Here is a 15,240-nt window from a genome sequence, read left to right as displayed (position 1 = left end):
CCTTAAAATACTTATCTTTGAACCCATGGTAGGAGTCCTCAAACAAGCCAAAAATCCTCCGACCTTGGGCAGACCAGAAGGACATGAACCCCTTCTTATGTTTCCTCTCCTTCGAAGGGTTTGTAAGGTTGAAAAAGAAAAGAAAAACGTCCACAGACACCGGCAGCTCGAGATATTCACAAACCATCTTGAAACAGCGGATTGAAGCCCAACTGTTCGGATGCAGCTGCGACGGTGCCACGGATATCCGGCCCAGAAGTGCCATTTGGAAGGCGGAGAAAGGAATACGAACCCCCACTTGCGTAAACATGGATTTATAGAACCAAATCCAGTCAGCAACTCGGAGAGCATGGAAGTTGATCTCATATAAACGCTCGTGGGGAGCCAGGACGTAGACATCATAGTTAGCCTCCTCGTTGGTCCCGCCGCATAAGTACTCGTTTTGGCGGAACTCGGTGAGCTCATCCTCGCCCATTTGATTGGGGGAGTCCCTCAGATCGAAAGCCACCCAGGCGTAGGGGTCGTACGCCGCGGGAGAAGGGGAAGCCCGGGAGGCGATGCGAGCCATACCTACACGGGGGAACCATCCAGTCAGTCTAAGAGGTCGGGTACTCGGAGTGAATGCAGAAGCTCTATTCTGCAACTAAGACTAAACACGGCTAAAAAAGATAAGACCCAAACAAAGACTACCATGGAATGACAACCCCCCTAACACACCTACTTAGGGCCTAAGATCAATCATCATGCAAAGCTAAACAAACGGCATGCACAAAAAGGAAGCACTGGCAGAAGCAAAAGAACAACAATGAAAAAGGACAAAAAAATGCACAATTACCTACACTGATAGCAAAAAATCCGAAAGGAAGACAATAACGACGCCCCGAAACTACTGAGGGAGAAGAAGATGGGGATAGCAGGATCGGAAACGAAAGTATAAACGACGAATGAACACCAAAGGCATCGCAGAACAGTTTTAAAACCACTACCAAGAGGAGCGCGAAAGCCGATGGGCATATTAGTCTTTGCACGAATGGTTTTAAACCCATTTATGAACATTTAATGCTCCACACGAAGAACGAGACAACAAATGATCACCCCAGCAGCAAACAGGCACGTGCGTAAGAGGTACGTCCCCTCCACGGACGGCCGACTTGGCAACAACGCATGAAATCAGAAATAACACGCCACCAACAGCCCACGCGACTATTGCTAACGCGTTGGGGGTACTGTTACGGCCCGGTCCAAAAGAAACTCGGACCGACCCGACCCACTTACCACCCGACCTGAACGGCCGGATGATACGCCCATATCCGACCCGAACACGCGTCCGGGACAGCTGACCGCCACAGCTGTACAAGGAAACTTCAAAGAAGGTGGGTTCTTCCCTCGTGGGACCCACATCTGACACAGTATATAAGGGGAGGGTCCTACCCCTCCCCCAAGGTACGTCACACTTTCCACCTAACCAATTTCCTCACCTGCACACTAACTGACTAGAGCGTCGGAGTGTCTTTGCAGGTGACACCCCCTCCTTCCTTCCACAACGAGAGCTCGGCTACCCGGCAGACCCGATCCCAGCACAACCGGGATTGAAGCGTTCCCACCTCCTCAAATATCCACCCGAACCGTCCTGTAACCGTTCAATCGAACAGTTTGTTTACAAAGACAGGACACTGAGACATGGATAGAGACACAAGATCGTGTTTGACAGAGGAGACATGGACATAGACAATGTGTCCAGAGACAATGAATTAATATATTTTGTGTCCATCCTGACAAAAAGGACACGGAGACACTAGTAAGAGACATAACTTATTTTTCATTTTTTCTTTCATTATTTTTGTTAATTTTTTATAATTATATTTTTTATTATTATATTTTTCGTCTCAAATTTTTGAGTGAAAAAAATGAGAATAAATTGAAATTTCATAATTTGTTCTAGTTTATCACCAAAGAAAATACAAGAATACAAAATTTTGTGTCTCTATCTTTTATGTCTTGTTCTCTGTGTCTTGTCTTGTCCTGTTTTCATAAACAAATGCAACCTTCATGAATAATGATCAATGTAGGAAGAGAAATTTGGGTATGTTTTTGTGACGTGTGCAGCTGGTAGGACATCTAAAGACATACTTGTTAAATTAAAGGTTAAAAATAAATATCTAACATAGAAAGTGCATCATAGAGAAACAGTATGCTTTACAAAAAAGACTGTGAACTATACATTTTATTATGATGCAGATGCACTTTAGAAATACGCATGTTGTTGAGTTGGATATTGCTTTAAAAGAGGAAATGAAGTATATAGAATTACACATTACAGAGTTTCTTTTCAAAAAATCTGTCCGAACTACCGACAAAGGAGATGGTAGTTATTAATTTTTTTTAGTTTTAAAGTTTCCTTACCATTTTAACGCAACTTTTTTTTCTTAATTACTAGCTAATGATCTGGGAGTTATCATTTTCTTTTGAGTAAACTTAGATTATTGTATGCATGTTGAAATTTTTAGTGTTAGCTGAATATTCAAGCAAAATAGTTAATGACACTCTAGATGGGGTAGAGACTAATTCAAAAGACAATTTAGATGATATCTCCTCGGTAGAATTGACACCTCGAGACAGTTTGAACTCAATAAAGTTTCAGAAGAAGACAATGAAACTTTATACACCCAACAAAGAGAAATGATGTACATGCTACAAAAAAGAGCTTCAATCTGAACAAAAAGTCATGGTTTGGAGATAACTTATTAGATCTTTTATCATATGAAGGCTGTAAATTTGTATTTCTGGCTAAGTCAATATGATGTTGAAGAGAAATTTTGACTCATTACTTGGTTGCCTACTTTAAGAATTCTAATCTTTATACTCTATTGAACTTTGTTTTGACTTTATAAATTCAGACGTTGACTTGATTTTTCTTTAACATTTATACTTGAATGCAAACTTAAAAGATGCTGATAGTAGGGGTGAGCATGGGTAGCGGGTACCCGATTACCCGTCCGAATTCGAACCAAACCAATTAAATTGGTTCTGAAACCGACGGGTAATCAGGTCCAACCCGAACCAAACCGATGGCCTTTGTTAGTAATTGGTTCGGGTATCGGTTCTGGGAGTGCGAAACCCGAACCAACCCGTGAACCCGATCATATATTAATTAAATAAAAAAATTTAAAAATATATGACTTTTCTATTAGACAATGATTATTCACTATTAATATGTTTGGATTTTAATGAGTTTAGTTTTTAATGTATTTGGTGTTTAACATGTTTGGATTATTTCTATTGATGTTACATGTTTATTGTACTTGTTGAATTTTTAAGATAAAATTTGGTTTTTTTTATAAATTTCGAAGTCATCGGGTACCCAATTACCCGAACCGAACCAATAAGTGCTTAATCGGTTTGGTTTGGTTTGGGTACATGTACAAAAAATTGCAAATCCAAACCAAATCGAACCAATTACATTTTGATCGGTTCGATTCTAATTTTACCATAAATCCGAACCAAACCGACCCGTGCTCACCCCTAGCTGATAGTACACTAGGAAACCTAATTCGTAAATTTGTGCACATTATTAATCAATATATGTTTTTTTAATTCATTAATTATTTTTTACATAATACAAATCCGAAAATGTATGTAATACATTAAGTAACAGTGTTTGAAACATATTTTTCCAAAAAAATAGTGAGAACTTAAGTAGATTTTACATGACAATGTTAAAACATAAAAATTCGAGTTAAAAACATATTGCAGTAATTGAGAGAAACCACTGCCGCAAAATCGATATTTTGCGGCGATTATAGCAAAACTGCTGCAAAATAAGAAGCTTTTGGAAGCCTCTTTCTAATCAATCGTGATAACCGCCGCCAGATTTTCATTTAGCAGCGATTTTTGTAGTGTATTAATGATAATTGAATTGGAGATGAATATAGGTTCATAATTTTTAAAATTCAACGACCATTTTAGTCATTTCCAGAATTTGAGACCATTTTCATGAGCGTTGAAAATTTTAGAGATTGAACTGAATATTATCTCAATAAAAAGACATTTGTGAGATTAATCTGGGCCTAAACTAAGACTTTATTTAGTTGTAACAAAGTAAAGAGAAAATAAGAAAAAATATTAAAACAATTTTTTAATAAAATTTGTCACTTTTTTAATTATTTTTAGACTTAATAAGTATTTTTTTTCGCTAAAGAATAAAATAATATTTTAATTTTTAAAATTTAGGTTAAGTTTTAATTTTAATTTCGTCTCTTATATTTAAAAATCTTATTTTTTTCTCAAATGTCTTATTTCGTTTTATTTTTAAATTATTTGATAAATATTCAATTTTTTCTTCTAGAAATACCTTTTTCCTCATTACCATTTTCTTCTATGCAACAACAAAAGCTGCAATTATAACAGGAATTGTAGTAATAGTAGTAATTTGAGAGTGAAAATAATAAAAAAATAAAAATAATAATAATAAAAAAATAATAATTTTAGTTAAAAAATTTAATTTATTTTCAAGGATAAAAATAAGATGAAATAAAATATTTAAAATAAAAATAAAATAGTTTAAATATTTGAGACAAAATCGGAACTTAAGATAAATGTTACACTAAGATAATTTTTTTTATCTTTTATTAAATGGATATTTTGTTGAAATTAGAATTTTTTGAGTCATGAAATAGTTACTGTTTTAAATATTTTAAATATTTTTTATTTTTTAAAAAATTAATTTAATTAAAACATATTAATGTGAAAGATTTTTCTATAGTCGTCTGATCTAATTGTATAAAATTATTGTTATTTGTTATACAAAATATAAAATAAAGTATTTATTTGGGTGTCATTATTTTAATAAAAAATATCTTTTTTTAATGAAAAAAGATTTTTTTTATTTTTTAGTGTGTTTGACAAATTTCTAATAATAAACGTAAAAACACTAAAAAAATAAAAAATGTCTTTTTTAAAAAAGTGTAATTTATATCTTTTTTTAAATATTTTTTTAAAAAAAATATTTTTCATATAATAAATAAACAAAAAAGTACTTTTATATTGTTATACCCAAATATAATTGATAGATAAAAAATTTTTTTTTATGAGATATTTAAACATAAAATTACTTTTATTTTTTTATAAGATATTTTAAAAGAATAACTTCAAAAAGATATTTTCTTATAAACTCACCAAACAGTTAAAAATAAGATTATATTATTATAAATTATGAAATTATAATATGCGTGTGGACCAATCCAGTCCGGTCCGGTCGATATACCACCGGTTCTGCTTTTATTTCCATATAGGTGAAGGTAAAGCACAATTTTCTGTTCCCTTTTATTCCTCTTTCGAACAGAGGCCTCAGGAACTAGGGTTCTTCATCACCGTGCATTAAGCTTCTTCAGCTTCCTCGCTTCCACTCACCGCTCTTCCCAATTGGTGCGTTTTCTTCCACTCAGTTGCTTCCCCTTCCTACTTTCCTCGTTCCTCCTTTTTTCCTTTATATCTCACTTGCTTCTCGCAAAATCCCCAATCTCGATTTTTTCGGCAAAGGCCTTTTTTTTCCTCAAAATATTTTCGTTTCTGGTTCTAGGGTTCTGCAGGTATATATATGGCCTTGTACATTTTTCCACTCTTTTCTTTGATTTCAATTACTGTGTTGAATATGATTCAAAGTAACTAGCCGATTTCGTTTCAATTTTTAATCAAATAGATGTTCGATTATGCATTTTTGGTAGTAATTGTGGCGGAATTGTTAGTGATATTTCTAAAATCTTTTGGTTTTCTGAGTTTTTTTGAACTAACGGGAGGTTGTACTTTGTGAAATTTGAGTCAAAAGAGATTTTTGTTTGAATTTCTTTTTCCGGGGGCATGTATTTTCCCCCAATTATTATTTGATTGCCACAGTAAACGAGATTCGTGGTTGAAAACTAAGTAGTTGTGTACTTGTCCTTTAAATGAAACCACATTTTTTTTGCTTATTTCATGCTCTCTTATTTTTTTTTTTACTGTTTTATTTTTAAAATTCACACTTTTTTTTTTATCCTTTGCTGTAGGAATGGGATTGTGACTTCATATTGTGCTATAAATTGATTCTCCTTTCTCTCAAATTTTAACTGTGGGAGCAATAGAATATTTTGTGACCACCATGGAGATACAGACTTGTGGCAAGCCCATTGATTCCTTGCTGGAGAAGGTGCTTTGCATGAACATTCTGTCATCTGATTACTTCAAGGAGCTCTATCGGTTAAAGACATACCATGAAGTTATTGATGAGATTTACAATCAAGTTGATCACGTAGAGCCATGGATGACAGGAAATTGTCGTGGCCCTTCAACTGCTTTTTGCCTTCTCTACAAGTTCTTCACCATGAAGCTGACTGTCAAACAAATGCACGGGCTACTAAAACACCCCGATTCACCTTACATTAGAGCGGTATGTAGAGGTATCTTGTGATGTGTATGGATTTTGTTAATTTTGTTTTATGTAGAAGTACTTAAAGCTTTTGTATATTCATTAAGGGGTGTGCTTTCATGCTCATAGGCTATGTTTGGTTAGTGTATACTTTCAGTACTTTGAGACATAGATACACAGACATAGATAATTAAGACATGGACACAAAATACACAATATATTTAATCTTTTTTGGTAATGAAGAACAAGGCATGAGAAACAAATTATCTTCCTACCAAAATGTCAGTTTTATCCCTATATCATTACCATTACTCCACCACCATTAATCACAACCACCACTAGTCCACCACCGCAAATACCACCATAGGTTTTCCATTCTTTCTTTCCAATATCTAAAACTACTACCATCAAATACAACTATACAATTACCAAATTTGGAATTTAAAAAGATTAAAATAATTCAATCAAAAAATGAAAAACGAATCGAGAGAGTGAAAGAGGAACCGAGAGAGTGAAGGAGGAAGAAGGAAAGATTGAGAGAGGGAGGAGGAGAGGAGAGAAAAGGGTGGCAGTGGCATGACTGGTGGTTGAGGCGACAAAAGACAGAACATGGAATGCCAAAGGAGCTGTTGTTGCTGAGCGACAGAGGAGGCATTCCTTGAGGAAGAGGGAAAGATCGAGAGAGGGAGGAGGAGAGGAGAGAAAAGGGTGGCAGTGGCATGACTGGTGGTTGAGGCGACAAAAGATAGAACATGGAATGCCAAAGGAGCTGTTGTTGCTGAGCGACAGAGGAGGCATTCCTTCTTTGTGCGATAGAGGAGTATTCACAGTGGAAAAGGCGGATGGTGAGGGAGAGTGAGGCGGTGGTGGTTGGGTCTAACTGTGGAAGGAAAATGAAAGGAAAGGAGGAGACCATTTCCATGTCTCACCAAAACAACGGTAGACGTGTGCCACCATTTCCATGTCTCTGGTGGAAGTGGACAATAGCCAAACACAGGCATAACTCTTGTTAGTTGTTAATAGCTCTCCTGCCATTACATACCATGTAACATGAGAGAAATGGGATCCTTGATTACACATCATCCCAGAATACACTAATACAGCAATCTTTAGCCTATTAGGACGCATCAAATGGCTTATTTTGTTTGAGAATGTTAAAGGGTTTCATTTATTTTCAAAGGATGGGTTGATTATATTTTGCATGGGCAACATTCTATTAGTGTCTTTTTTTTTTTCTCTAATATCCCTTTTGTCAGTTTATCTTATGTCATAATTTTATTGCTTATAGATTGGATTTCTGTATCTGAGATATGTCGCTGATCCGAAAATTCTGTGGAGCTGGTATGAGCCTTATGTTAAAGATGATGAGGTAGGGTGATATGTTTATGAAATCTTTTTAGCTCTGGCTGCCTAGTATGAAGTGCCATTTATTTTCTTAAGCTATTCGTTACTTTCTTCCACATGTCGATTATTCTATTTTAAAATGTATTTTTGATTCTTTTACATTATAATTGAAATTTAAAGATCACTGTCTTTCATTCATCTGCATTTCCCGCCATGTGTCAAGTCGGATGATATATGTGAAAGTTTCTGATCAAAGTGCTGGAGCTATGCAAAGGGCAGATATTGTGTCCTGTCAAAATATTTTTGTCTACCAAGTGTTCTCATATTATATGCTTTTGAACAATCCTGTCAAAACTTTAGCTTCTGATACATGCTGTGACATGTTCATCTTCTATGGAATCGGTTACATATTTGTGTATAGTTGTATTAAATAATTTGCTATGTGTTTATGATACCATTTAAATGTTCATGCTTATATAATATACAAACTGTTATTCATATTAACTAATGATGCTGTATTTCAGGAATTTTCTCCTGGATCCAATGGTCGAATGACTACAATGGGTGTATATGTTCGTGATCTGCTTCTTGGACAGGTTTGTTATCAAATCTATTAGACTGCATTATTTTTACACCAGTTTGCTCCCTCATTTAACCACTTTGGACTCTTGCTTTCATTTTGGTTGTAGAAAATCTAATGCATTGACATAATAGTCAGCAAGTTATGCCCTAACACATTGATTATGGGAATTTTTGTTTAAAATTTAGTGCCATATGTTGGCTAAGGGGAAAAAATCATTTTGACTCAAGTATTGACTAGTTAAATTGAGAATTCTTTCTTCAGAGCTCTCCTACCAGATTCAAGATGCATCACGAGATTGCAAATCCAGATGTGTTCCACATCATCTCATAATTTGGAGTAGCAGTATGAGGTGCATTCAGTATCTTTGGACATAAAACTTTCATACCTACCAGTAATTGCAGATAACTAGTAGTTTGAAAGAATCTTCCTTTTATCTTTCTTGACATGTTCTTGCTGGTTGCATTCTCTTAATGGTTGTCTTCTTTCTTCTAAAATCATTGCTCCAACACCTGCGGCATCTAGTCAGAAATTCGAGGGTTTTGTTTTAATTTTTTTTATTTTAAATTATAGTAAACGCATTAGAATAGAAACCTTATTTTAGACTCTAGAAGATCTTCTTGTTATTAATTTTCCCTGTCATATTAATTTGATCTCTCGGTTTTAAGATCTCCCATATTTTATCCCCTTTGTCAACTCTGGTTTACAAATTATTAACCTCCATTATTTGGATAGAGTTATAGATTTTTGGCTTTAATACCATTCTTTTAATGATGAAGTAAGTTATACTTAATGTTTTGTGTCCTTCATAGGGGATGGGTTCCATTTCTCATGCAACACCTTGGCTCACTTTTGGAATTTGGCATGCTTTATGTCGTATGTAGATGTATTTGCCTCCCCTATCTTTATTTCTTTTTAGCATATTCAAGGTAACTTCTATGAATTACAGTTTCTGACGCCCCAGATGGGGCAAATGAGGCAGCAGTTGATGTCACTGTCTTCATTCATTTTTTCTTGATTGCTTTCTGCATTGATAATTTATGCTTGTAACAATTTGCTGTTCTGGGTTGCTGGTAGACTACTAAAGATGTTGCTATCAATTTTTTATTTAAAATTTTTTAATAGAAAATTTTTTATGATGCTATAAAAATTTAATCTGCTTTTAGTTTGCTTCCCAAAAACAAAAGCGTACACAAACTAGAGTTTCTGTTTGAGTTTAAGATGAATGCAAAAGTTGGAGCAGATTGCCTAATTAAAATACTTTTTTAATATATGTAGATTCAAGCCGAATTTAAACTAGAGTTTCTGCATTGTTGCCAACATTGCCTTGATAGTGATTGTTATCTCGGTAACAGCACTGAGCACAATCTTATTCCTATTCTGTTTTCTTCTCTGGGATTTGGATTAAGTGAAACTACCTCATGGTAGTAGTCTTTCTTTGTTATCTAAGGGTGTTTTGTGCATGGTATGAAATATGCATCACTGACAGAATTAAATGTTCAATTTCCAAATATTTTTGATCTTGTTGCTTTAACGTTGCATTAAGGAAGGAAATTGATGAATCTGTTTTGTTGTTGCAGTATTACTTTGACACCCTCTTTCCACGCATCCCTGTGCCTGTACTGCGGCAGGTAACGACTAATCTTGAAAAGTTGAAGCTACCTACTACACATTCTGGTTCAACAGGTGAAACTACCCGTCATGGTTCTGATGATACTGCCCGTCGACCACCCTCTGTAAAAGCAGCCCTGTCAGTGTCTTTTGGGCAGCGTGCACCACATCGTGCCTCCACAAGGGATTCTTCACCTATCCGCCGTACAGCACCTGCCCCTCACGAAAGAAATGGCAGTGATGACATAAGAAGATCTCGCAGCCAGAGTCGTGAATATTCTGACCGGGACCGAGACCGAGACAGGTCGAGGTCCAGGGACAGGGATCGAGACCGAGAAAGGGACAGGGATCGAGAACGTGAAAGGGACAGGGATCGGGAGCGTGATAGGGACAGGGATAGGGACAGATATCGTGACCGAGATAGGAGCAGGGACTTGGATCGAGAGCGGGATCGGGAAAGATACCGGGATCGGGATAGGGATTATGAGAGGGACAGACACAGGAGAGACAGGGATCGGGAAAGAGATAGAGAGCGAAGTTACGATTACGATAGGAGGTCTCGGTATCCCGAGAGGGAAGGCAGTCGGGATTATGACAATGGCAGTAGGCGTCATCGTAGTAGGAGCAGGAGCCGAAGTAGAAGTAGGAGCAGGAGTAGAAGTCAGAGCTTGCAAGCTGGCACTGCACGGTTCGACTCACGGTCTAGTCCACAGAGAGATGGAGGCAAGAAGGCTTCTGCATCCAGTAATCTAGCTAAACTTAAAGATATGTATGGCGATTTAGGCGATAATAAAGGAGATGCCAACGTGGAACGTATCCCTAGAAGGGATAATGGAGGTGAAGAGGTTATTCGACTTGGTGGTTCTAATTGGAGGTATTGATAGGCATTATGGAATTGCTTGTATGGGATCTTTTCATTTGTCTGTCTTTCTTGGTTGACAAACTGTTATGATTCATTAATGGGATCTATATAGATAATGTATACTAAATTTGTTCCTGTTACATTGAATTTCATGTTTTGTAATAGCAAGCTTTAGACCAAAGATCATTCCATGTAGTCCAGAACTACTCTCTTTCTATTTGATTAGTTGAAACTGAATAATTTACTGCTTCTCTTACTACTGTCTTACATTGCATTCTAGAAGCTTTAGATTGATGCTCAATTTTCATGCTCATTGTAGTGCAAATTGCTAGAGAAGATGATCCTAGTCACTAGTCAGCAAGAATTTATAGAGTATCGTACCCTTGATTGTGTGGCTTGTTCTTTTGCGAACGTTATTATTAGTGAGCATTATTATTACTAAATTAAGAAAAAAAACGTGTGCATTGCATATTACAATTTTTTGGTGGTTTTTTTTTATTAAAAAGAATAATCTTTACTCTTCATCTGTATGTTACTTTTTATCATAGTATTATTCAAAAAAATAAAATAAAGATATTATTGCATTGCACATTTTTCAAAAAATTTAGTTATATTCATTTTTTACTCAATTTTATTCTTCCCTAATGCATATCTTTCTAGATCGTTGAAACTGTTGCACACTTGAACGAAAATGTACCTAATGCATTTTTTCTTAAAAGAAAAAAATCAATAGGCAAACCAAACAGATAAACAAGAGGCCAAGTTATAATATGTTAGATATTGAAACTCTATTTATATTCGTATATTGAATCCTGAAGAAATTCTTGCCAACTAGGATTCAAATCAAGTCTCAAAGCTATGAACTATCTATCAGAAACTTAAAGTGTGTGTAGTATGGAAGCTATTCTTCTATATTCATGCACGGTCTATGAGATTATCTAAATTGCTGATACGAATATGGGATTGAGAAGTTGTGTGAAGCACCTCAAGAACTTGCATTAGCACTTAGCAGCAATGAGAAGAGTGTGGGAGCCTCTGGCTGGTGGCAATGAGCTTGTGTCTATTCACACTTGATAGACCGGTATATGTGACGGACAAAGAATAACGCAGCGCGGAAACCAACAGTTCCCAGCATCAGGAAGAAGCCATAGCAAATGCAGGCCATGTAGCCGAAAAAGAAAGAGGTTTGCATGAAACCAAACATATCAGATCTTGCATAGTAGAAATATATGCAGTACCCATATATGAACAAGCCAGTTGATCCACCACACACAAAGGACCTATACAAGGGACATGAATTGCTTATGTGAGTAGGCCAAAGAGATATGATTTTTCATCATAAGGTTATCAAACTCAAGAGTTCATCTAAATTCGTAAAACTCAACTTTTAAACTCCAGAGTTTGATAGACAAGCAAAGAAAATGGTGAGAAAATTTGTTATTGAGACACACATACCTCCACCACCATTGATGATCCTCAGCAGCAAGCTGAAAGTATGTCAATGCCACAGTGATGAAAGCAGTGACAATGAAGAGAATGATGAACACAATAAAAAGAATGCTGTATATGGTGTAGATCTGGTGACCCCAAATACTGATAAATATGTAGTAGAGTTCAATGTAGATGGCACTGAAGGGCAAGAACCCTGCCATTGCCATTTGAGGAAGCGTTCTGCGATACCAAGGTAGTTGAGGGATCTCCCTTGGATACTTGTTCGTGCGACAAGGAGTTTGGAACTCCGGTCTGCTATTCCGGCCAGCAATCCCTCCCACAACTAGTAAAGGTGAGGTTACTAGTGTCCATAAGAGGAAAATAACCACAATTGTTCCAAGTGGTAGTGCTGCAGTGGAGCTATATGCAATTGCAACAGTGTTAAGAAAGCAGAATGTCAAGAATAATGGCCCTGAGAACAAACTTCCAGTCAATACCATAATTTTCATCTGGCAACACCAACAAATCAAAACTTCATGAGTATACATCTTGGTTTCTGCTTTCTGCAGCACACCATCAATAGTTTCTAAGCCTTACCAAATCTAAATTCTGCCTAATAAGTACAATAAACCATACTTCACATGTTTTGTTTCTTTACCATGAATCCTTTTGCTTACATGGATTAATCGACGCGATAGTTTCCTATCATAAGCTATATGTATTTAGCTATTTATAATTACATCTTTTCTAGCTATAGGATTTTCCTCTATTTGATCCATTCTCCTAACTTGAGCCTCTACAGACTACAAACCTTGTTTGAACATGTCCGTAAAAACAAAATGCGCAAATGTGATCACTGAACTAAGTGAGTAAGTGATGAAGAACAAGTCTTAAGAGTGGAGTGGAGTACTAGAGGTATCTGTTGTCTAAGGAGTGAGAATGTACCCAGTTTTTCCCTTCAATCATGTAATAGAAGGACGCTGCAGAGTAGCCGGCGATGCCTGATGTTAGCGCATATATGATAACCAGTGCTGTAACCAAAGCTCCCCTATTGTATGGATAGAAAACACCAACTAGAGCAAGCATAAAGATGAAGATTGAACTGAAAACAGCATTAAAGATAGATGGTCACAGAAGAGCTGAACAATAAAATTCTGAGACATGAAACTCATTTTAAGAGACATAATTTCATGAGAGGATAACTCACAGTGCAAATAGCTGGGTGCCTATTCCAGTTGCTGCTGCAAACAAGGACTTATACATTGGATATCTGAAAACATCACCATGTATATACTTCCATCCACTCCCCTCTTGTTCATCCACTGCCTCCTCATCATGTGTGAACCTATCATGTTTGAAATGGAGGATACAATGAGTTTTGTGAATTCTATTTCTGTATCTATCTTGTTTTCCAAGCAATTTCGTGCGTCTTATTAGTTTTTATATATTTCTGTCCTGAGACAGTTACTAAACAACAAGGCCTAAAAGGTTAAAGTCAAGGAGAGAAGGCAAAGAAGAGATTAGTGAGCGGAGAATAATTCTTACTTCGAAAAATCATTCTTAAGGACATGCATGAGGATTGTGGCAAGTAATCCAGTCAAGAGGAGTACAGCTACACAAGAGTTGATGATAGAAAACCAATGGATTTCCAAGTTGAGTAGCATCAATGATGCTTGTGAGTATTTCTCCAGCCTCTTCTCAAAAGACATATCAGTTGGAATCCATTGGACAGAATATGTGAAGTCCACATCTACCTCTGTATCTTCTGTCAAGCTCACAACTTCATTAGGCTTGTTCTGGACGAAAACATCAATGATTCGATCCTTGTTGTAAAGGATCTCAAAATGAGTATGCCTGAAAAGATAGACTTTTGCGCCAGCCGTGTCGTCTTGATCTTCGCTTTCAAATCTTCCAAGGAATCCCCATATTGGCAAGTCATCATAGTACATTTGGAAGAAGTAGTCCTTCAAGATGGCGACTCGGAACTGCACAACCTCTGCTTTTGTCAGCCTCTTCTTGCAGATACTCGTAGGCTCTTGATCAATTTGGAAATCCATTTTGAAAGGAGCAACAACTAGTCTATCCCCATTCAAAACTTCACCAAGATCTTCTTTCTTTTCTTCAACATTAGCTACAACCACCACAATTTTTTTTTTGTAATTTCAACAATGATTATTGTGGGGAAAATGAAGAATGACAGCAGGAAACTAACCTGGTGAGCAAAAAGGAAGATCAAAATATCGGTATGTCTCACTGCGACATCAGAAAACAAAAAGAATTCATAAAATCAGAATATGGTGAGGAAGAAGTTCATGATAGTTTAAAATTTAATGCTTTCTCCATTGCAAGTGAATCCAAAACTTGACATTCAATCAAACATAACTAACATTTCCATTTTCTTTTTTTTTTCTCTTTTTTCTCATTTTACAGTTAAACTGAAAGTTATTCATATAACTAAAATCACAGCTTCTATGTCACATACTGATGATTGCCTAATCTTCATTACACACATTAAAATCAGAACAACCCAATGAAAAAAAGAACAATTTTTTAGGTGGATTGGGATTGAAGCATGTTGAAAGCACAAGAAGTAAAGGAATCAGATTGAGGAATCTGACCTGGGATTGTGAAAGGGTCCCACCTTGTTGGCATAAAAGGGAACTGAATCTCCTTGCTTGTAACGGTGATCCGATGCACCAGATGTCACATTTCTTATGCAGCACCACCACAGAATCATCACAATGCACACACCTCCACCCAAACACGCCGTTGACTTTTCCATAAAGAACAAGAAGAAGAAGAAGAAAGAACCTTTCAATGCAAAAGGATTCTAGCTCTTCTTCTTATGTGCATGAGAGTGTGCAAAAATGGATGAGAAATAAATAACAGAACAAAGTAATTTCCACGTTACTTCCTTCAAACACAAAGGGACAAATAGAATAATAAGAAAAAAAAAATGAATGACTACTTCATAAGATTTGAATTTGCTGTGTCTTTATATGTGGAAATGAA

The 15,240-nt window shown here is 36.2% G+C and overlaps 2 protein-coding genes across 7 annotated transcripts; one reads left to right on the top strand and one right to left on the bottom strand.

Moving 5' to 3' along the window:
- Positions 1–5,232: 5,232 nt before the first annotated feature.
- On the top strand, positions 5,233–11,053 carry LOC112702569 (pre-mRNA splicing factor SR-like 1). 6 transcript variants are annotated; one of them, XM_025753665.3, is made up of 6 exons: positions 5,252–5,424; positions 6,042–6,421; positions 7,689–7,769; positions 8,269–8,340; positions 8,589–8,676; positions 9,905–11,053. In XM_025753665.3, exons 2-5 carry the CDS (start codon positions 6,134–6,136, stop codon positions 8,655–8,657), a joined length of 510 nt encoding a protein of 169 aa, XP_025609450.1. In that variant the 5' UTR covers positions 5,252–5,424; positions 6,042–6,133; the 3' UTR covers positions 8,658–8,676; positions 9,905–11,053. The 6 variants fall into 6 exon arrangements, with proteins under 6 accessions (XP_025609448.1, XP_025609450.1, XP_072055289.1 ...); XM_072199190.1 differs by having other exon boundaries at positions 5,288–5,424; positions 6,117–6,421; XM_025753663.3 differs by lacking the exon at positions 8,589–8,676 and having other exon boundaries at positions 5,233–5,424.
- Positions 11,054–11,560: 507 nt separating this feature from the next.
- On the bottom strand, positions 11,561–15,238 carry LOC112702568 (transmembrane 9 superfamily member 2). Its single transcript, XM_025753662.3, has 7 exons — positions 14,847–15,238; positions 14,441–14,481; positions 13,774–14,359; positions 13,436–13,573; positions 13,174–13,330; positions 12,253–12,737; positions 11,561–12,077 (listed from the first exon to the last, which is right to left on the bottom strand). The coding sequence occupies exons 1-7, from the start codon at positions 15,008–15,010 to the stop codon at positions 11,858–11,860; spliced, it is 1,791 nt and encodes a 596-aa protein (XP_025609447.1). The 5' UTR covers positions 15,011–15,238; the 3' UTR covers positions 11,561–11,857.
- Between the last annotated feature and the right edge of the window lie 2 nt (positions 15,239–15,240).

This window comes from Arachis hypogaea, chromosome 7, assembly GCF_003086295.3.
Source record: "Arachis hypogaea cultivar Tifrunner chromosome 7, arahy.Tifrunner.gnm2.J5K5, whole genome shotgun sequence".
Classification (NCBI taxonomy): Eukaryota; Viridiplantae; Streptophyta; class Magnoliopsida; order Fabales; family Fabaceae; genus Arachis; species Arachis hypogaea.
This window is presented reverse-complemented; position numbering and strand designations above follow the sequence as displayed.

What these genes read in the sequence shown, in the direction of transcription:
- LOC112702568 (XM_025753662.3), bottom strand. Translation starts at nt 15,010, where the DNA reads ATGGAAAAGTCAACGGCGTGTTTGGGTGGAGGTGTGTGCATTGTGATG. An exon ending in TCTTCCTTTTTGCTCACCAG is followed by an intron (nt 14,360 to 14,440) that starts GTTAGTTTCCTG and finishes TGGTGGTTGTAG; the next exon opens with CTAATGTTGAAGAAAAGAAA. An exon ending in TGATTGAAGGGAAAAACTGG is followed by an intron (nt 12,738 to 13,173) that starts GTACATTCTCAC and finishes TGGTGTTGCCAG; the next exon opens with ATGAAAATTATGGTATTGAC.
- LOC112702569 (XM_025753663.3), top strand. Translation starts at nt 6,134, where the DNA reads ATGGAGATACAGACTTGTGGCAAGCCCATTGATTCCTTGCTGGAGAAG. An exon ending in ATTCACCTTACATTAGAGCG is followed by an intron (nt 6,422 to 7,688) that starts GTATGTAGAGGT and finishes TATTGCTTATAG; the next exon opens with ATTGGATTTCTGTATCTGAG. An exon ending in CTTATGTTAAAGATGATGAG is followed by an intron (nt 7,770 to 8,268) that starts GTAGGGTGATAT and finishes GCTGTATTTCAG; the next exon opens with GAATTTTCTCCTGGATCCAA.